General features: G+C 36.3%; 1 protein-coding gene across 1 annotated transcript; it reads right to left on the bottom strand.

Moving 5' to 3' along the window:
- Window positions 1–1,546: 1,546 nt before the first annotated feature.
- Window positions 1,547–21,435, bottom strand: LOC100260866 (auxin response factor 6). The gene is made up of 14 exons (XM_019223627.2): window positions 20,178–21,435; window positions 19,205–19,317; window positions 17,447–17,545; window positions 17,311–17,367; window positions 17,071–17,229; window positions 16,865–16,949; window positions 12,472–12,562; window positions 11,780–11,944; window positions 11,588–11,710; window positions 4,965–5,040; window positions 4,696–4,843; window positions 3,168–4,573; window positions 2,369–2,559; window positions 1,547–2,051 (listed from the first exon to the last, which is right to left on the bottom strand). The coding sequence occupies exons 1-14, from the start codon at window positions 20,218–20,220 to the stop codon at window positions 1,910–1,912; spliced, it is 2,898 nt and encodes a 965-aa protein (XP_019079172.1). The 5' UTR covers window positions 20,221–21,435; the 3' UTR covers window positions 1,547–1,909.
- Between the last annotated feature and the right edge of the window lie 506 nt (window positions 21,436–21,941).

Genomic DNA, 21,941 nt, shown 5'->3' on the forward strand with positions numbered 1-21,941 from the left:
TGGTCTAGGGCTATGATGTGGCTGAAAGACAGTGGGTAAGGTGATGCAATAGGGTGGAATTTAGGTTAAAAGAAAAGAAAATTATGATGGGCTAGCAGGGTGTTTATGATAAAATTAATTTAAAATTTTAATAGGGCCACGTAGTCCATGAAGCTTGAGGAAAACGAGATGGGAATTTAAGACACAGATAAATTTCAATAAAATAAGTTTAAAAAAAATTATAATATTTTATAAAATATATTTATTTTAATGTATTAAAAATAATTTTTTTAAAAGGTTAAACAGGAAAGGTAGGACAAGTATGAGAATTTAATATTTTTAATGGAACGGGAATTGGAATTATTTTGATTAAACGAAACAAGGTTGGAAAATGGACAACTCATCCCAAACCTACCCCTTTGTCATCCCTAGTATTAGTCGTACACTCTAGATATAAAGTGTTAAGCGATTAATATTGTTTCATGGTCAGGAAATAGTAACGGGAAAAGACAAATTCCAAAACATTCAACCAAGAGACCATTCTTCAAGGATTTGTCTTATGTAATGTGATACGAATGTTATATAGTGTTATTATAATTTTCCTACTAAATTAATACAAATCATTCTATTATACCTTCATCGATCTTGTAATTTCAATTTGTAGTAAACCAAACTTTAAAAATCTTGAATTCAAGTATAAAAAAGGGATTTAGAGCGTGCAAGCAAAGAACCTAACACATAAGCATAGTCACCTCAAGAAGGAAGCTATGAGAGCATCCACCTAGACACTCTTTATCTAGACGAATTAGAATAAATTCAAAGATGGTGACTAGTTCTTCCAATAGAACTAGACCTTCATTCTTGAACATTTAAGTTACTCTTTACACTCATATATCAGGCCAGGAAGCTTACTTTGAACAAGTAGGATTTCTTATGGAAAGGTGAAAAGATTTTGCTGCAACAAGGTCACATAAAGTTGGAACAGCCTGGAACCTAAAGATCATTTGTCCTCCTTCCACCTTTGCCACCCTTGCCACCTGACCCAACCCTCATCCTACAACAAAATCCAACACGCTGTCACATACTAGTAGACTAGTAAGATAGGAAAACAAATAAGCTTCAAGATCCTCTTGGGTCTTTTAAGGAGTGAACTGCATCTTTCCGATATAAGTTCAAATTTTTAATCTTAGCATTCTCACAAACCACATAGAAACAGGGCTTAATTTAAAAAGTTGTCAAATAAATAAATAAATACAAACAGGATCAAGAACGTAACAAGAAGAGTAGCAACTTGCAGCACAGAAACAAAAGAGATAAGGAGCATCAGGAAACCTTTATTTTCATTTAGCCCATTAAGGATGAGAGAACCTTTCCATCCCAACTGAAAATTTTTAATTTTCTAAAACCCACCACACACACTTGACTTAGCAATGAAACAAATCTCATACGATCTCCAAAGTAATGAAATGTCTCTGGAGGAAAGATCACCAAGTTCATGAGAGTTGGGAGTGTTAGCATTCTGTAAACTGACCTGAAAATGTAAGCAATCTTATCATACTATGAGAGATCAAACTAAAAACTATCATAATCATAATCATTTCGGTTGTCCTAATTGATACACATTGTTCCCATGTATGTATTTAATATAATGTTTTTAAGACGAGATTATCACATTATAATTTACAGTAACAAGCTGACATACAAGATTTAAAGGTAAGCTTACCACTTACCCACACACTCTTATCCCACCCCCAACCAAGGGGTGGATATAACGTCTTGGGTGATACAAACAAGAGAGATTGCGGTAAAAACTCATCAGCTGCCATTTTTGCGTTTCCCTTCCAAATTCCAAAATGTTTGTCAACAGCCTACACAGATGGGATGAGGGGTTGCACTTCTTCACTTGGTTTTTTTTAACAGTCCTGCAGCATCAGTAGTCATCACAGCTGTTGCCACTATTGGAAATCCTGTGGCTTGGGATGGGATTCGGGACATTGATGCCTTCTTTGCCCATCTGCTGGACTTCAAGCGGAGATAGTATCTTGATATACCACACATTATTGACAAACTCCCTGCAAAAGAATGAAACCATAATCCCATCTGCATTTAGCATTGCACTCAACTAATCTTAGGAATGGCCATGGAATGACTCATTACATATGATCATACAGTTTTGATGTATTGATTTACCAGCTCCTGCATGCAGAGTCAGCACCACCCACAAATAGACTATCCACTTTACATGCATGCAGTTTTAAAAGATGAGTACATAATGGTTGATTAAGCCAATAGAAAAGTTAAAATGATTTGAGTTATTAACTTTGAAGAGACTTAAAAATCCAGAAGAACCATTTTGACAATTAGTGTTGGTATATAATTTGGGACTTACTGCCAAGGGTCATCACCAAGGAGAAGAACATCATTCTCTCGGTCAACAAATACAAGCTGCCAGCCTGATCTCAGAGGGTCCTCCAACCGGCCTTCAAGGCCAAACATTCGGCCAAGCTCACCACGCAGCTCATCATAGCTGCTGAATTTGGTGATATCCAGTGACCTCCCAAAGGACCCTAACTTGTGAACCTGCCAGAATTATACTTTGTACTTAAAAACCATAATAAAAGTAGCCCTAGGAAATAGAACCAAGACATGAAGCAATGGTCATCATATGAGAAGGAATGCTAGAAGAAGAAAGTTGATCATATAGTCAACCATCCACAAATCATCAATTTAGCAGTGAAAACAAACACAGCAGAACATTATGCAGTTTGGTTAAAATCTAAATATGAGATAAACCAAGGAAGGAGAAAAAAGAACAGGAGTAACAATGTATAAGGCCTCAATAGTTAACCATTTATCAGATTTTAGGAGCCATCCTCCTGGAAAATCATGAGCATAGAGCAGTAAAGTATACCATCTCTGGTCCCCAACTTGAAGTACCCTCAAATCTAAAAACCAATTCAATTGCCTAAAAGTGAAATGCATTTTAAATTAAAGCATTCGGCAAGATAGAAAGGCAACAATTCAGAGGACAAACAAAAGAAATAAGACAAAAGATGATTATCATTTGATCACATGTGAATCCTCCAAGTTTTCTTTAAAGAGAACACAGGGCAATTCCAGGACATGCAAATGTTTAGTGGCTCAGACAAAGAGAAATGCTCACAAAAGATAGCAGCAGCTCCATTTACCTTAACAAAGGTTCTGGTTGGTGGGTTTACTTGCTCCAAATTTTCAGAAGACTGCAAGAAACCTGATTCATCTATGCAACTTGAAGTTGTCATGTCTGAATTAAGTGGAAAATCGGTGCCTGGAGCATTTGCAAAATTAGGCGTAGAAAATGGCATAGACACTGAATCATTCTCACTGCCAATACTTCTTAGATTTGACATCCCATTTTGCAGCATAAGAGATGAAGAGTCTATATTAACCCCAAACAGAAGATTGTTTTGGGGATCAGCAACACCTTGGTACACAGAGTACTCTCTACCAGGAAAAGGTGGCAACAAGGTGGAGAGTTCAGAGGCATTTGAAGGCGGTGTTGCCAACTCTTCCACCTGGGGCAGTACACATTGAGTAGTTCCAGAGGGAAGCGGAGGTTCAACCGCAACTTGCTTGGGAAAGAAGGCAGAAGAAGAAATTACAGGATTTGATCCATGCAAGTTAAGTAGATGGGATGTTCCATCTTGGGAGAATGAACCTAAAAGACTCTGCATGGTAGAAACATCTGATGTAGTAATTGGGTTCCCAACAGAATCAGGAAAAATCTGCTGCTGTATTGGTGAAGGGATAGTCTGTAAGGAAGGAGGCAGAGATTGAGTGGGTGATGAAAGCTGAGATAGAGCAGATATGACCTTTGGGATATGTTGCTGATCAGACAACTGCCGATGCAGCTGCTGGGGTTGTTGAAGTTGTGGCTGCTGTTGTTGATGTTGTTGTTGCTGCTGCTGTTGTTGATGGTGTTGTTGCTGCTGCTGCTGTTGAAGCTGTTGTTGCTGCTGTTGATTACTCAACGCCTGCCGACCCTGCAACTGTTGTTGCAGAAGCTGGGCCTGAGCCTGAGCCTGAGCATGAGCCTGAGCCTGAGCCTGGGCCTGAGCCTGAGCCTGAGCCTGAGCCTGAGCATGAGCCTGAGCCTGAGCATGAGCCTGAGCATGAGCCTGAGCCTGAGCCTGAGCATGAGCCTGAGCCTGAGCATGAGCATGAGCATGAGCCTGAGCCTGAGCCTGAGCCTGAGCCTGGGGTGGGTTTTCTTGAAAGCTTTGAAGAAAAGCATGTTGAGATTGTGTCTGCTGCAACATCTGCCCCCGGAAGACAGAAGCAGGACTATTGGAAACATTTTGTGGTTGCTGGAACTGCAAAAGGGACTGAGCAGGATGTTTGGAAGGATCCAGTGCTCTCAATTCCTGAAGCGAAGCAGCTGCTATAGCTTGTTGCATGTTAGATTGTAAACCAAGCATTGATGCATCAAGCCTTGGTTGCATCCAGGGTGTAAGTCCATAACCCTGAAAATTTAAAGACTGAATCCCCTGATCTCCAATGTCTCCTCGGAGCCACATGAGTGGAGAATTTATGCTCATATCACCATCTTTGTGAGCTAGATGAAACAAATGAATCATGTAAACATAAAATAAAAATAAAAATGAATACTGGTCTCAAGTGAAAATTCAAGCAAATAGTGTATTCACCAGCCTCAATGGTGGTGGTACACAAGCATACCGTGGAAGGAAGGTAGGGCAGAGGGCCATGGTCGCTTCAGTCTAAGTGGGAAAGGGGATGGATACATTGGGAATGTTGTTAAAGGCTCAATCTCCCACAAGGAAACTCTGGGTTGCCTCTCCCCGGCAGTGGATTCATCCCAACCAACCTGGCATTAATAGAGAAATTTACAAGAACATGCTTTATATTCCATCATTGAAAATTAAATATCTCCATGGAACACATGACTGCAATTATGACCATATAATCACCAAATGCTCTGAACAAACCTTTACAGAGCGCCAATGTGAGTTTGGCCAGCGAACAGGATCTAAATCACTAATGCCAGTTATTGTGCCCATGTACCTGAAAAGTACCATGTTAGTGCCAGTGGAAAGCATCTACCAGTATATTTTAAAATAGATGTTTTACAGATAACATCTATCAAAAGAAAGAAAACTTAAATGACTAGGGAAGATCGTCCTGCTGGTACAATGCATAGTAGCAACAAAATGTTAGTAAAAATGATAAAGAAACTAAAACCTTTTTACCCCAGAACTATGTAGTTCACCAATAGGAAAAGCAAGCGCATGAACGAAATGGAACCCTGGGGGACACCAAAACAGTAACATGAACAATGTATGCTACTCAATAACATGTATGATGGAATTAAGATCATATACATTACTCTATTGAGACATATATATGCTAGTTGTAAATGTGTAACAGTTTTCTTTTCAACCCAAAGAATGAGAATCTGAAAAATGCACAACTTCCAGTTCACAACAGAAAACCTATTGAATAATTATTAACCATAAAAGAGCATAGCATCAAGCATGTTCTGTCATTTATGCTTTGCTTAGAAGGTTGAAAAACAAATTTTTTGTTGTTGTGGGGGGGAGGAGGTTGGTAAATAACTTAGTCAGTCTTTTACAATCTGACATGGTTACAGCTTCAGAATATTCAGTAACTTAGGCAAGAGAAACAGAAGTACAGCTGCATTTGGGAATCTATGCATCAAGATCCACTTTCTCAAATCAACTTGAACTTGTATTCCACTAAAACCAGATAACACTTTGAATGTGCTCCAGCCTGGTCCAAAAATTAAAAAATTTCCAGACAGTCCCTTAAGTTCTGAAACGGAGTATACAACGACTTTCAAATGTCAATCACTAACCATTTAATTATATGATCAGTAGGAAATAAATAAATAAGCGCACGCACACACATGGGTTTCTGTAGAAGAAGAGAGATGGAAGAAATACAAGGTATGAAATTCATATCCTTAATCTCTAGCCTATATAGAGACTCACATATATATACAAAAATTCCTAGCAACAAAATTAGAAATTTTCCTAACTTAATTACACTAGATCCCTTTGATTACGGGATTGCCTAATTCTCTCCTCAATTAAAAAATCAAGACTTTCCTAATTTCATTCTTCCACACTCCCCCTCAACTAAATAAATGTTTTCCATTCTCAGTTTGGATACACTTGCTTAAAACTTTGTATTGCTTAAACCTTTTGAGTAAATCTACAAGTTAGCAGTTAGTAGATACATAAGGAATATAGATCAATCCACTATCTAGTTTCTCCTTAATAAAATGTTTGTCTATTTCTATGTGTTTCATACGATCGTGTTGCACTGGATCATGTGCAATACTAATTGCAGATTTATTGTCATAGTAAAGTCTCATTAAATCATCCCATTTAATCTTAAAATCTTCCAAAACAATCTTCAACCATAGTAGTTCACAAACTCCTTAGGCCACTGTGCGAAATTCTGCTTATGCACTAGACCTCGGCACCAAACTTTGTTTCTTACTTCTCCATGTCACTAGATTCCCACCAAGAAAGGTGCAATACCCAATGGTTGATCTTCTGTCAACCACATATCCAACATAGTTTGCATTTATGTATGCTTCAAATACTAGTCTTGAGCTTCATTTAAATAAGATGTCTATTCTTGGAGACCCCTTAAAGTATTATAGCACTCAGTTAGCAGCTTACAAATGAACCTCTTTTGGACTATGCATGAGAAAGCTAATCACACTCACAGCACATATGCTATATCCTGTCTTATGTGAAGGAGATAAATGAGTCTTCTTACCAACTGTTGATACATCTCTCTATCTACCACAACATCCTCTCAGCTTCCCCAAGCTTATGATTAGGATCTATTGGTGTGCTTGTTGGTTTACAGGCCAACTTCCTTATTTCCTTTAGAAGATCCATTACATTTGCTGTTGAGAAATAAAAATTCCCCGCTTAGAATGTACAACCTCAATTCCTAGGAAGTGTTTCAAGTTTCCTAACCCTTTAATCTCAAATTCCTTGGTCAAGCATTGCCTCAACGTCTATCTCTCCTTTTCATCATTTCTAATCATGATGATGTCGTCTACGTATACCAAAAGAGTTGTAACTCCCCCTAAATCCGAATATTTGATGAACAACATATGATCTTCTTGACTTTATCTGTATCCCATATTTTTCATTACTTAAGCAAACCTTCCAAACCACATCCTTAGAGATTATTTCAGCACATATGAAGCTTTCTTCAATTTATACACCTTTTAGTGGCTAGGTCACTGCCAAATCTAGGAGGGACTGTCATATAAATCTCTTCTTGAGATCTCCATTCAAAAATGCATTTTTGACGTCGAACTGTTGTAGATCCCAATTATAATTTGTTGTCAATAATAACAAAATTCAGACTATGTTCATCTTAGTAGCTGGAGCAAATGTCTCTAGATAATCCACACCATATGTCTGAGTGTATCCTTTAGCCATAAATCTCACTTTGTACATCTCTTATGTCTCATATGCTCTATACTTAACAATATAGATCCAGTTACATCCCAATGGCCTTTTTTCTACAGGCAAATCAATCAACTCCCAAGTTTTATTCTTCACCAGGGCCTCCATTTCTGCATCAATGGTTTGTCTCCAATTTTCATTAGATAAAGCCTCATATAGAATGGTAGGAATATGAATATTTTTCAAACTTGTAAGAAAACTTTTATAGAATGGAGACAACTTTCTGAATGACACGACATGGGAAAGTGGATACAAAGAACGTTTAGTGCATTCCCTCATTCCCTTCCTAATGACAATAGGGAGATTTTGATCTATTGGTTTTTCAGACTGAAGTTCTGACTTAGTTTGTAAGGAAGGATGAGAGACCGTTACCTCATTTCTAGAAGCCGGTTTAGATTCTTGGATTTGTATAAGTCTAGGGAATGCAACTTTCTTCCTTGAGTGCACTTTGTCAGTTATTCAATTCTCAAGAGTAGGCTCAATAGATGACAACTCAAGTTTAGAAAAGGAGGGTACAAATACTAGATCAAACCCTAGACAAGAGACTTTAGGGGGGTCAATGAGAAAGGGATCAATGAAATAGAAATCCCGATTCTTGTCTTCCTCGATGGAATTCTCCTCCCAAAATGAGGAGCAGGAAAATAAAACTCACTTTTGTTAAAAGCAACATCCGCTAAGACAAAAATAAAAAATAAAAAATTAGATAGTGGATGGTAACATTTATATCCCTTTTGAGTTAAAGAATATCCCACAAAAATACATTTGACTGTTCTTGAGTCCAATTTTCCCTTGTTTGGACTATGAACATCCACAAAGGACACACACCCAAATATCTTAGGAATGAAATGGTTTGTGGTTCTCATATTAGGATAAAACAATGAGAGAATTTCCATGACAATTTTGAACCTAAGACTCTGGAAAGTAGTCGGTTTATGAGATGTGGAGCAGTTAAGACAACTTCCTCTCAATAAGATTTAGGTACATGTTTTTGGAATAAAAAGCTCATGGTGTATCAAGGAGGTGGCGACTTTTCCTCTTAATAATTCCATTTTGTTGCAAGGTGTTGACACATGATGACTCGTGAATTCTGATAAAAAAAAAAATGATGACTCATGAATTATTCTCTCATGTTGAAAGTATAGAGTCAGGACTTAGTTGAAATAATCTCTGGTGTCGGACCGAAACCTCTTGATAATGACACCAAACTGATTTTTTATCATGTTATGGAAATTTAGAAGAACAAAACTCACATCAAATTTGTGTTTAAATAAGAAAATCTAAGAGACCCTATTACAATCATCGATGAAAGACACAAATCAATATGCCCTAGATATATTAGGGACAGAGGAAGGGCCCCAAATATCACAAAGGAAGTTCTCAACATCTAATTTCCTAAATAGAGAAGGAAACAAGATCTTAAGAGTTATAAATGATAGATGTCCAAGTCTATGATGATGAAGCCGGATTTTTCTTTTATTGAAAAAATGGTGCTCAAAAAGAAAAGATACAGATAACTCGCTTGGTATCTCAAGGTAGTATAACATGTTTCGTTCCTTAGCAAGTCCAATCATCTTCCCCAAGTCCTGGTCCTGAAATACACAGTAAGTAGGGTAAAAAACCACATTACAACCCAAATCTCATATAAACTTTTGTATAGAGATAAGATTAGTGGACAACCTTGGAACATGAAACACATTTCTAAGTGTGAGTGTAGGACTACTTTGGACATCTACACCTACGAAAATGGTTAATGAACCATTTGTTGTGGTTATTTTCTTACTGCTTGGACAAGGGTTATAGTTGTTAAATTGATGTGATGAATGAGTCATATGATTAGTGGCACTTGAATCTATAACCCAAGAATTGGCAAAGGTTTTATCTAAGACTTTTAATCCAATGGAAATAGAAAACTTACCTGAAACTTCCAGTGAGCAAGTACTTGAATGTTTTTCAAGAGTTCCCAACAAAGTTCTCAATTTCCTCCTGATTGAATCCACTTTGTTGAGGGATTTTTCTTCAATTGACTTAATAGAAGATAAGTGTGCTTGCCCATTATCCATCTACTACCCACTCTTTGATAGATGTGATTGGCTTACTATGAAGTTTCCAACATTTCTCTCGTGTATGTCTAGCCTTCTGGCAGTAAGTGCACCATAAATTATCCCTATTATCAAGATTTGAAGCCCTTAACCAATTAGTCCTTTTGTTATCAGTGGTGCTAGCCTTCTAATCACTGCCTTTGTTAGCAACCATAGTCGAGCCTTCCATATTATGAGGTTCAAGCATGACACTTCTCTTGCTTTCTTCTGCTTGGAAAATAGAGATAGTCTCATTCAAAGTTGGAAGCTCTTTGCTAAGTATTTGAACTCTAACTTGATCAAACTCAACATTAAGACCAACTAAGAAATCATAGACTCGATCCTTTTCAAGATTACTGCATCCTTGGAACATTTTGTCTCAATGTATCAATGGTGATCAAGTTCTTAACCATAGATTTTTCAATACATTACCATACTTCATGACTGTCTTATTTCCCTATTTAGCCACTTCAATCCTAACTTTTATTTCGTACACTTGAGCTGCATCTAGTGCCTTCAAGTATGTCTGGTGAACTACATCCCAAATGTCTTTTGCAGTTATTAGGAACATACATGTTTCATTGATTTCAGGCATCATGGAGTACCACAACCATGCCATAATCATTGAGCCTTGCTCATCATAGACATCAAACTCCTTCCCTTGATCCAGTACCCAAAAGATGACTGAGTTTTCCTTTTCCCTTCAAAAAGGTACAAACAAGTTGCGACTATTTTAAATAGTCCTCCCCATTAAGTTTATATACCGCTTTAATATTCTGCAATTCTCCTATGTTGTGACTAACTATGACTCCTTCAGATTGAGTGGTGACTGTAGTAGTTTGTGGGATGAATATATATAAAAATAAAGAAAATAAAAAAATAAAAAATAAAAAACACGTTGAATCTTTCTAGAAAACTCTCTTTGTGATCCTTTGAGGCTAATCCTTTGAAGCCTTAGAACCTTTCTTTCAAGATGCAGATCTTTGTTAAAAACTCCTACTAGAAAAACAATAACCCTAGAGGTTGAGACCTCCGACACAATGAGGAAAGGCTAAAGGTCTCTAGCAATGTGAAGCAAGAGGCCCATAGTGGAAGAAGACGAGGCTAAGACAAAGGGGAGACAACCAAGCGTGAGAATGGCAAGGACAAGGCCGACGGTGCTATAGCAAGGGGTCCCTTTTGCGATCTGTATAGGCTATGCAAGTTATGCCGAGGATGGCCCAAAGACGATGGCAACACAATCTAAGTGGCGACATGATCTCAGTGCGAGGGTGGAAATGAAGGTGACAACGTGATTTCTCTTGCAATAGTGGCGCAACACGATCTTTGCGTGGTGTGACAACATGATGACTCCAATTGCTTTGGCGCTACGTTCACGATCTGGGTTTGCTGCAATGGCTCAACTCAGACAAGAGGAAACTTTAAGGTCAACAATGAAGGTTGAATCTAGTCTTCAACTCAACAATGAAAGTCGAAAAAAAAAATCTTCTCTTCCCAGATTTACAAGCCTAAAGCTCTGATACCGTGTAAAAGAAGAGAGATGGAAGGAATACAAGGTATGAAATTCTTTTCCTTAATCTCTAGCCTGTATAGAGACTCGCATATACATACAAAAATTCCTAGCACCAAAATTAAAAACTTTCCTAACTTAATTACACCAAATCACTTTGATTACAGGATTGTCTAATTCTCTCCTTTCTTACAAAATCACGATTTCCTAATTTCACTTCTTAATTTCCCTAAGCTAACTCTTTGTTACCCTACGATACTGATTTTATCACAACTTTCATGGTCACAGCAGGCAAAAAAAAAAGGGCAACTCAATCAAGGAAAAGCATAAAAATATATTTGAATCCTTATCTAAAGGAAAACCAAGGAGGACTTGCCAATTGTTTAGTTTTAAATGCCCCACTATCCTTTGAATGTGTTAATTACCAGACTATTTGAAGGCTATATTGAATTACCATGCAAACAAATATAACCACAAAATATACAAAAGAAGTTGAGGGGACGTACCGACGGACACTCGACTCTTCCGTCTCAAACAGCATCCTGAAACGCATACCAACAGAAACACGGGTATGATAGACTGCTTTGGCATACTTTGCCAAAGGTATGACGAATTCTGATGGACTAGCCCTGAAATTTAGGCAATAATTAATAAGATAAACATTTATTTTAAATCCCTATCCCAACCACATTCCTAACCTTGGATTGTAAAATATAGTAAAGCGGCTATTTGTGGCAGCTGCATGGGCAGCTGCAGCAAGAAGGCCAATATGCATGCTATCACTTGATAAAACTGATGAAGGCATTATGGTTTGTGGACGATTAGCTCGCCGAATACCCAGGAGTAATTGATTCTTTTCGTTCCTGATAAAATTGAAGGCATTAAGTAAGAACAATGAGAATCTAAACAGATGATTTTTTTCTCACATTCTATATGATCAAACTAGATAAGGGGAAAAGTTGTCCCTATTAAATATTGTATATGGTGGATATTGATGAAATAATTGCTAATTGATGCCAACCAGGAGATCCTATCTCTAACTCAACCCAATATATGATTTAATCCAAGTATAGAGCTTATATTCTGAAGACTTTAAGACACTTATCAAAAAAATTCTCAAGATTTTACGACGACTTGTGCTGCTGGTCCTCAGAAAAAGGTTCAATAACCCAGATAACATCATCAGATGAGTGTCAGGGTTCCAAGCTCCCTAAGGTGTCCACTGGTGTCGCACAAAATGTTTGTTCTCCAATCTATAACTCATTTGGATGCAATTACTCCATTACATGAAAACCAGAGTATAGAGCATGCCTATCTTTTATATGCAAGTAGTCCATTACATGAAAAAACAACTAGAGCTTACTAATAGGATGATAAAGAACACGCCTACCAGATAAAAAGGACAGAATCGCCGGCAATAAGTCTTTTTGCACTTACAAACACACTCCATCCTGTTGTAAGAAGATGCCTCTTGGGCTGGCCTGCATAAGGAAATTGAAAATAAATTAGAGTTAGAAAATAAAACAATTTCCAGGAAAGAAAAGCCCTATTTGGCAATTGCTTTTTAAAACAGTTTTTTATTCTTTAAAGCATAAAAAATAAAAAAACAGAAAAACATGTTTAGCAACTAGAAAATGGAAAACAGTTTTCTGTTCTTAAAAATAGAAAATAAGATTTTTTTTTTTTAGAACATATTTTAGTTGTTTTTACTTGTTTTGTGAGGATTGTTTTTAAAAATAATTATACAAATATGGAGAATGAAAATAAAGACTACAGTAAAAGTTATTTTTAAAAAATGTTTTAAAACATAAAAAAACACGTTAAAAACATTTCAAGTTCCCAAATAGACTTTTGTTCTCAAAAATTGAGAATTCTATTTTCAAAAACAATTCTCAAAAGCCATTTTTCAGAACCATTTTTGAACACACTTCCCAAAACAAACTTTTGTTCCACAAAACATTGAAGAACAATTTTTAAAAATAGTTCTCAAAAGCTATTTTTCAGAACTATTTTTTAAAACACTTTCCAAACAAAGCCAAAATCTCCAAAATTCCAAATTAACTCAACAAAATTCCCAAAGGATTGGGAATTTTCAAAGAGACTTTTTGTGGGGAGATCTTGGAGAAAGAAGAAAGATACATCTTGTGAGTTGGTCAAATCTATGTAAGGATTATAAGTACGGAAGGTTGGGATAAAGAAGATTGGAGGTACTCAATTAAGCATTTCTATGCAAATGGTTGTGGAGGTTTGCTTTTAAGCAAGAGAGTTTGTGGAGGAAGATTATCCATGGAAAATTCGGGAAGTTGGAAGGAGGTGTATTACCCAAGGAGTGAGGGAGTCCTTTACTATGAGCCTATGGAAAGACATTAAAAAAGGATGAGATGACTTTAGTCTTATATTAGCTATCCAAATCAGAAATGGTAGACAAAAAAAAATCAGTGGGATAGATGAGTAGGGGAGAATAGGTTAATAGATGTTTTCCCTATGCTTTTCAAAGTATCCTCTTCCACGAATACTATAGTTGCAAACTTATGGGAGGGAAGAGGAAGCAAAGGCCATTGGATGGTTCAATTTAGAAGGCCCTTCGAAGATAGGGAGTTGGAGGAAGTGACCCAATATTTGGATCTTGTTTACCCTATGACAGTACAAGGAGAGGACACTTCACTTTGGAGAGAGGATAGGAGGGGTAGTTTCAATGTAAAGTTGTACTACTCCTTATGTGATGAGACTAATATAGCATTCCCAGTCCAAGATATTTGGGGCGTCCCCATCCCTCCTAAAAACGTGCTTTTTTGCATGGAATGTTGTATAGAGAAAGATCTGAACTCTAGATATTTTAATGATGGACAATGATCAACAAATACAGTGGTCTTTGTAAAGAAAATGAAGAATCAATTGATCATATCTTGATTCATTATGAAAAAATAAGAGTTATATCAATGTTTCTCTCAACAGTCTTTGGCCTAAAACAGGTGTGGCCAACTTCAATGAGAAATCTCTTCAAGTGGAAATTTAAGGGGTTGGATATAGCTCCCCTTTGTTTTTCTTGGTGTGTGTGGAAATAGCATAACCGAAGGATTTTAAATGAAGAAGACTTCTCATATCAAAGGTTAAAAGAGTCCTCCATCAAATCCCTATCGGAGTGATTGCATGCTTCAATGGGAATTGAGAACCTCTCAATGATGGATTTCATAGACACTCTTTCTTATGGATAGTTTGGTTTTTGTGGGCTGATATTGTATATATCTTTTGGTGTCTTTGTTGTGATGTTTTGTGTATGCTACCTGTATGGATAAGGTGTGACTTATCCCTTTAGCGCTCTTTTTGTCAATCAAAAAAAAAATATATATCCCAAAGGGAACAACTCCCATCCCATGGCCAAACTACAATTGATCCCAATGTTATTCATCTCTAATCTTTAAAATAACCAAAATACTCTTGGAAGACTAAAACTCTCTCTCACACACACACAAAAAGAACCTAAAGAGTCAAATTGCTAATAAACAAAGGTTAATTAAATGGAAATGGAATGAACAAAGAAGAATAGAAACAACAAGCGGTTCTTCACAAGGGAAACCACACCAAAGAAGAAAAGCCACAAGATCAAAGCTAAACCAAGGGAAGATGCAAACCAACAAAACTTCATTTAATGAAGGCAAAAGATGGCCTCTAAATTTCTCATGCATCAATGCACCTTTTTTCGCCAAAAAGTCACCTGTAATCATCAATATTGGAACATATTTGAAATTGATGTTTATCCTAGATAGAAGTTTCTTAGCTTCTCTCAAACAAATTAACCTACAAGAATCCAAAATATTGTCTAAAGCCCACTTGATGTTCGTACAGGAGTCCCCCCTTCCAATAAAAGCTTCACATCGCACATGAACACCTTTTTTCAACACCTCCAAAACAACTTGGTAACATTTTCAAACCCTCTAGCTTGGAGAAAGCCAACTGAACCTCATAATTTTTTAGAGAGACAATATATTTTTAAAGGTTCATTGGTAAGGCCACCAACTTAACTTCACCACAATGGTTTCTAAGAAAACCTAATTTGAATTTGACTTAGATTTCCTTCAGAACATCTGTCAAAATCAAATTCCATCCACACAAGGAGGTGAAAACTCCTCCTAGATATGGAATCTAGTCCAAAAGTACACACATATGCTTCCATTCATGATGCACAAACAGTTACGCCTTTAAATTCTTTGATAGTCGAACCCTATAATGAAGAAATTAATCGACTCCCTTCATCATAGTAATATCAAAAGATGCCAAAGTTCTTTCCAACCAATAGATCAAATTGATACCACTCAAACAAAAACTCTTAATTTTTTACTCCTTTCACCTCTAAGAAAACCCCTGATCTGCTAAAAAGAATGAAACAAATATTTTATAGGGGAAAGGGCAATGTAAGAAAAGGTGGTCAAAAGCCCCATTACTCCTTTTGCATATAATGCACAAATATCCTTTAGACCAAAAGAGCTTCTTAATTGGCTAGGAGCCAAGCCTTAATTTTCAGCTTCCAAAGAGGGTACACATTCTCTAGCCAAGCAGCCCTATTGCCTCCCCACCATTAAAAATAAAAATAACCATTTCCTTAGAGAATTTACTTGTCCTGAATTACTATTTGGATGAAAATATATAGTTAGTGTAATTATTTGTCCCAAACTAGGTAACCAACATATCTAATCAGAAAGTTAGGGGCCATTTTCTGATGAAATGGAAAACATCTAGAGTAATTGGAACGGGCTTTGATGGGATCAATACAGCATAATGATCCTTTAACCTAATTAATAGGCTAAAGTTTTTTTAAGTGATTACTGTAGTGGTAACATAGCAAGTATGGCAGTGGATACTCCGAAAGACTAGAGTTTCTGTTCACATTCAAACTACTATTGCAATGAGTTATTAGAGTTTAATTTTAACTTAAAACATTTAAATTTTGGGGGCCAATTGGCTTTACATTTTAGTTTATATAGGGAATTTTGCTAACTTCATTACTATGAGCTTTTATTAGTATGGGCTTAGCCTTAGCAATGGGACAGACCTAAACCCTTTTACAGGATAACTAGAGTCCAAGTAAACTAAGTTTTAAGTTGCATATGGAAAAGTAACTTGAAGTTGAATTAACATATGGGGCGAGGACACTAAGTCAATGTGCATAATAATGCAATAAGACAACAGATGAGACCTTGAGATTAATAAATTTCAAATTTTAGTATTTCTTGTTTTTCCACTATTTCTTCTTTCAGTTTGTTGTTTTAGCCCATAGCTCATGGAGTTTGGTTCCCTGTTGCTGGAATTTCAGCCTAAGATCCAAGCATTCACTGTTCCATCTTTGATGTGTGCTCGCTTGATCTTCACCTGTGCTGCATCACTGTTCCAACTAGAATCTATTTTTATTGTCACAATCTGCATCATGATCTGCACATCCAATATATCTTTACATGTACCACTAGCTCATAGTCCAGTTATTAAATTAATCTTCATTCAAAATTTAAGAACCAAAGTATGGAATAGCGCAGACAACACAAACCTAACTTCACGCCCATAGCTAAGGTAGTTTTTCCCAATTGAAAAACTCAGTAAACACTAGCGTTGAAGAGAAAAGTAAATTTTTTTTCCCTTTTTTCCTTTTCTTTTCTTTTTACAGGATGAGAGACAGGTATTATACTATTATCAGAGGACATACTAAAAATTTAGAATGAACAACAAAGAATGAGAGCATTTCTTGGCCATCAAGGTAGATTTAAGAACAAACTCATTTTGGGAAAACTCACCACGAAATATATGTCTGAATTTCCATTCATTACCATGAAGATCCCTTGCAATCAATTCTTGAGCAGGAGGCTGCTGGGTGTAATCCTGACAGGAGAATACAGATCAAAGTATCAACAATGAATGAAAAGTCAAAAACTAGATCATGCCCATCATGATATCATTAAATACTGATGAACCAAATTGAGTATAACCAAAACTTCCGTACAAGAGGAGGAAACACTTTTTCAGCAGCCCGGCGAGGAACAGAGAATCCTCCATGAGTACTGGTGTCACTTGCAGTCAATGTTTTGCAGAAATAGTTGGTTGGCTGTTTGCTGGGGGAACCCAATTCTGCTGGTAGCAGGCACACTTCTTTTTGCTCTTGCTACAGAAAATATAGTAACAATAAATGAAGGAAACACAAAATATGGAATTCCATGTGTCCAAATAAGACAAAACTAAGTACCGGACTCAATGGTTGCAAGGTCATCTGAGCATATACTTCATCTGTCTCAACATCTGCCTGTACTTCACCAGTTTTTATACTTTAGGAAGCAGCCAGCAAGAAGATATAGAATTAACTGAAATAGATCTATACTTACATGCATGGTCACATTATGAAGCTGACAAATAAGTTGAGGGGCCAAACTAGGGTAGTTAGGGATATGAGCATCTACTTCCTTGTTGGTTGAGGCAGCAACCTGCTAGGAATAATGAGCACTATTAAAACACTAGTAGCATATAGTATTACACTAAAATGGATATCTATATAAGATATGTAAGTTGTTCAGAAAATAGAATATGGATTCAAAATGGAACATCAAATAAGAGAAAAGCTGCCAACATTCTTGTGACCAAAGCAGACACCTACTTTTTCACCCTCAAAATCTGAAGGGGAAAAATACAGGATGTGCGCATTTATTGGGAAAAAGAACAACAAAGAAAGTGTCTACAAATGATGATCATTAAATTTAGATCAAGTGGATAATATGGTCTATATGACATTCTGCATCCACAGAAAAATAAAATCTAGCAAAAAAACATTTACTGCAACTAAATTTTCACTGGTTTTTTGCATGTGTGAATACCATTTCAAATGAGATTAGTTACAAGTTCTATAACCAGTGACATTAACAACCCACTGAAAGCTCCAAAAACCCAAACCTATATAGATTTTGAATTTCATAAGGCAAAAGTACAAAGCCTGCACTACCCATTTGCTTGAAAGCGGTTGCTTATTAAATTTTTTAAAATTGACGAAAAGGGGATGGACACACATCAAAAAAGGCTCATTGTGCACCTATATTAATGTTGTACTCTCCCTTAATTAAAAACGTATCAGATTAGGAATCCCCTTCTATTCATTGTAGCAATTCTAGATTCTAAAATTCTTCCCATTTCTAAATTCTGAAAATCAAGTGCAAACAATTGGTCAAAATTGATAACTCTGGATGCACGCCTTTAAGAAGATAGGCAATCTAACATATAACCTCTTCTCTCTTAACAAGAAATCAAATCAGATAGAAAAACATTAATTTATAAATTTTATTTTCAATACAAGCATTGGAGAAATAGAATAATAACAACAATAACAATAATACATGTTCTTATGCTATTTCTCTCTAATTTGAGGCCAAACCAGATTAGGGAAAAAAAAATTCTTTAATTTGAGAAAGAAAAATTAGTTTGGACACTTGTTAAGATCCTCTTTATTGACATAAAACAAAAAATGCGATAAAGAGTCTGTTTGGTATTCAAAAATGGTTTTCTATTTTCTAGAACAAAAAAATAGGAAATCATACTTGGCAACCAGAAAACAAAGTGTTTCCAAAAAACATTTTTTAGTTTTTTAAAATTGTTTTAAAAAATATTTATACAAATATGGAGAATTATTAAAAATAAAGTATTACATATAAAAGTTATTTTGAAAACATATTTAAAAACATCAAAAATAAGCTAAAAACATTTCAAGTTCCCAAACAAACATTTGTTCTACAAAACATCCGAGAACAATTTTCAAAAATTGTTCTCAAAAACTATTTTTCAGAACCTTTTTCAAAAACAATTCCCAAACATAGCCAAAATTTCAGCAATAGATAAAGTCATGTTATAAAGATAAAACAAACAAAACAAAGAAAGCATATTTCAACCTCAACCCAAATCATATGTAATTCCTTCCTTAGAAGTAGATGCAGTTTATAACTTAGTACTTATGTTACCGATCAAGCAACCAGAGTTTCCAGTTACTCATCAAATGAAAAAACTTAGTGTATCATATGTTCTTATGGCACTAGAAAGTGGTAATTACAGCGAAAGTTTTAGTTCAAAAAACCAACATATTTGATACTTTTAGTTCAAACCTGTTCACTGTGACCCTGGGGGAAGTACACCACACGACTTCCAACAGCAGGCAGAGATACAAGAGGGCCTGCACATGCATGCCATAGCTCCGAATTCAAGCATTTCTTTTCCCCTGTACAAGATTCCACACTTGAATAAATTTGCACAAATTGTGATACGAAACAAGCATAAACAATTTATGGAACAAATCAAAAACAGCAAAATTGTGGAACTCATCAGTGGTTTTGTAGGTAGAATTTCTGTTTGGTCATCTCACTATTTTCTCTCACCTTCTTTCTTTTATTTCTTTTTTTTTTTTCCATAGGCTTGTTCAATCACATCAAATGCAGAATTTTTGTCAAAATACCACTTATTAAGTTCTTCGAGAATGGGCTAATGATACACATCAAGTTGACACTCTTCAGAACAAAAAAAGGTTGGATAAAATAGACACCAAGGTTAAATCCTCCGGGAACTAAAGCTCTGACACCATCTTAAAGTATCACTTAGGAACTGAGCCAACAACATGCATCAAACTAACAACAGTATACATCAAGTTAAAACCTCTGTGCAGCCTGAGAGGCCCTAACCCACGTGGACAGCAGAAAACATTTGCATCAAATAGAAGGACACAAATAGAGGGAAAATTAACCAATGAGGTTTGAACATCTAGGAAACGCAGCTCTGATACCATGTTAAAAGTACTACTTGCTTAGGAACTGGGCCAACTATGCATCAAACTAACTGCTTTCAACTTGCACATCAACAACTATGCAGACGCACAAACAAATGAAAGCTCTGCACACTGTGAGCAATGATATCAACTCATACACTCACAAGGTTCAATTTTTTCATATATGGGAATGCATATATGAGAATTGTGAGAGGAAAATATTCTCAGGAAAGACAATGTATCAAAGCATGTGAGTCAAATGTTCTGCAAAGTTTAAAATTCCAAGAAAAACAACAAGTTTTGGGCAAATGCAAGCTTGCCTTCTTCTGTTTGATGAGCAAAACCCGATGAAGAGAGCCTCATTCTTCAGAATCAAAGCAACTTTCAACACACAAAAGAACTTCAACTGCCCGACACAAACACAGAAACCAGAAACTCTAATGAGGAACACCCTCCTCTCTCCTTTTAAGCACTTCACCACACAAAACCCTTCTACAAACCTTAACACATTGGAACTGAAAAGCCGATTCTGCAATACCCTCCCCTTTTAAGCACTTTCACCACCCAAAAAACTTCAACAATCCTCACCACCTCAAAGCCTTGAACCTGCTTTGCAGCAATACCCACCACCCTTTTTAAGCAGTTTCACCACTCAAAGAACTTCAATAACCCTCAACACCCACAAACTGAGATTTTCTTGCAGCAATACCCACAACCCATTTTGAGCATTCTCACAACCCAAAGAGCTGCTACAACCCTTCACACCCACAAACTAATATTTTGTATCTGCAGTACCCAGCTCCCTTTTGAAGCCCTGTTTCACCCCCACCACCAACACCACCACCACCACCCCCCACCCCCCACTGAAACAGCTACAAGAACCTCAAAACCTATCATCCAAAACCAGTTCCACTACAAGCACTCACTCTCCCCAGCTTCATAAGCTTCAGATCTTCCCTCCCCCAAACCCTAATTCAAAGCCCACTGAGCACATTTCAGCTAAAAGAACAAACCCCTAAATAGACACTCCTAGGGTTTTGAACACCCACAAACTGGGGCTCGCAAAACCCACAAATGGGAACAACAATTAAGCCCTTTTAAGCACTTGGGTACCCCAGATCTCCACCTTAGAAGCCGCTGAAGTAATTCAGATTTGAAGCCGGTCTTCACAAATTGAGGGGTTCCAAAGCACAGAATAACTGAAACGAGAGAGAGTAAAAGGAAGCTTACAGAGCTGAAATTGACTTTAGTAAAGAAGCACTTTCGGATAGTAGTCGAATGCTTCCTCTGATCCTTCAAGTTTACATTCAATTAATATACAGTCGCCATTATTTTCGGTGGATTTTATATTTAAGAGGCCACCACACGGGAACTGAAACTGGGACGGAAACGGGAACGGAAGCTTCTATAAAAATACATCGAGCTTCGGTTCCTCTACGGTTATACTCGTACAGTTTCTCCAGTTCTTCAGATGTCTAGTCTGACCAAAGTCAAAGAGATTTAGGGTTGCTATGTGGTCCTGTCAATCTTATTTGGACCCCAAAATTCATCCATAATCATTTAGGGAGAGTTATTTGATTCTTATTCCAAAATTATAATAGATTGATATTTATATTATTTTTATTGAATGATTACGGATTAAATACATATCAAATGAGTAAAAAACAAGAAACGATTTAACATGGTCGATTATTATTATTGATTATGTCGTTTGTTTTATTATATCAAAAATTCTTTAATTATAAAAATAAAAATAAATTATAATATTATATAAGTAAATCAAAACTCGTAAAACAATATATAAAACTTCAATCTTAATCTAAATTTTTTCTAAAGTCATAATCAACTTTTAAGTCTTTGATATTAGAACATTAAAGAAGTATAAGGATTGATGGAAAATAAGGAAAAGAGCAACAAAAATGACACTATAAAGAAATGATTGATAATTGAAAACAAGAAGGATGAATATTGGAAGGAGATAAAGACAATAAGAAAAATAAAAACTCGATGTGACTCTCAAAAATGAAAAGGAAATGGGGACGAAATGTAGGTGGATTTATGCTTGGGGTCAAGTAAGGGTGACA

The sequence above is a fragment of the Vitis vinifera genome, chromosome 12 (genome assembly GCF_030704535.1).
Source record: "Vitis vinifera cultivar Pinot Noir 40024 chromosome 12, ASM3070453v1".
Classification (NCBI taxonomy): Eukaryota; Viridiplantae; Streptophyta; class Magnoliopsida; order Vitales; family Vitaceae; genus Vitis; species Vitis vinifera.

Coding starts and splice junctions, on each gene's coding strand:
- LOC100260866 (XM_019223627.2), bottom strand. CDS start 20,220: ATGAGGCTCTCTTCATCGGGTTTTGCTCATCAAACAGAAGAAG. Junction 17,546..19,204: donor CCCAGGGTCACAGTGAACAG/GTTTGAACTAAA, acceptor TATTCCTAGCAG/GTTGCTGCCTCAACCAACAA. Junction 11,711..11,779: donor ACTATATTTTACAATCCAAG/GTTAGGAATGTG, acceptor CCTAAATTTCAG/GGCTAGTCCATCAGAATTCG.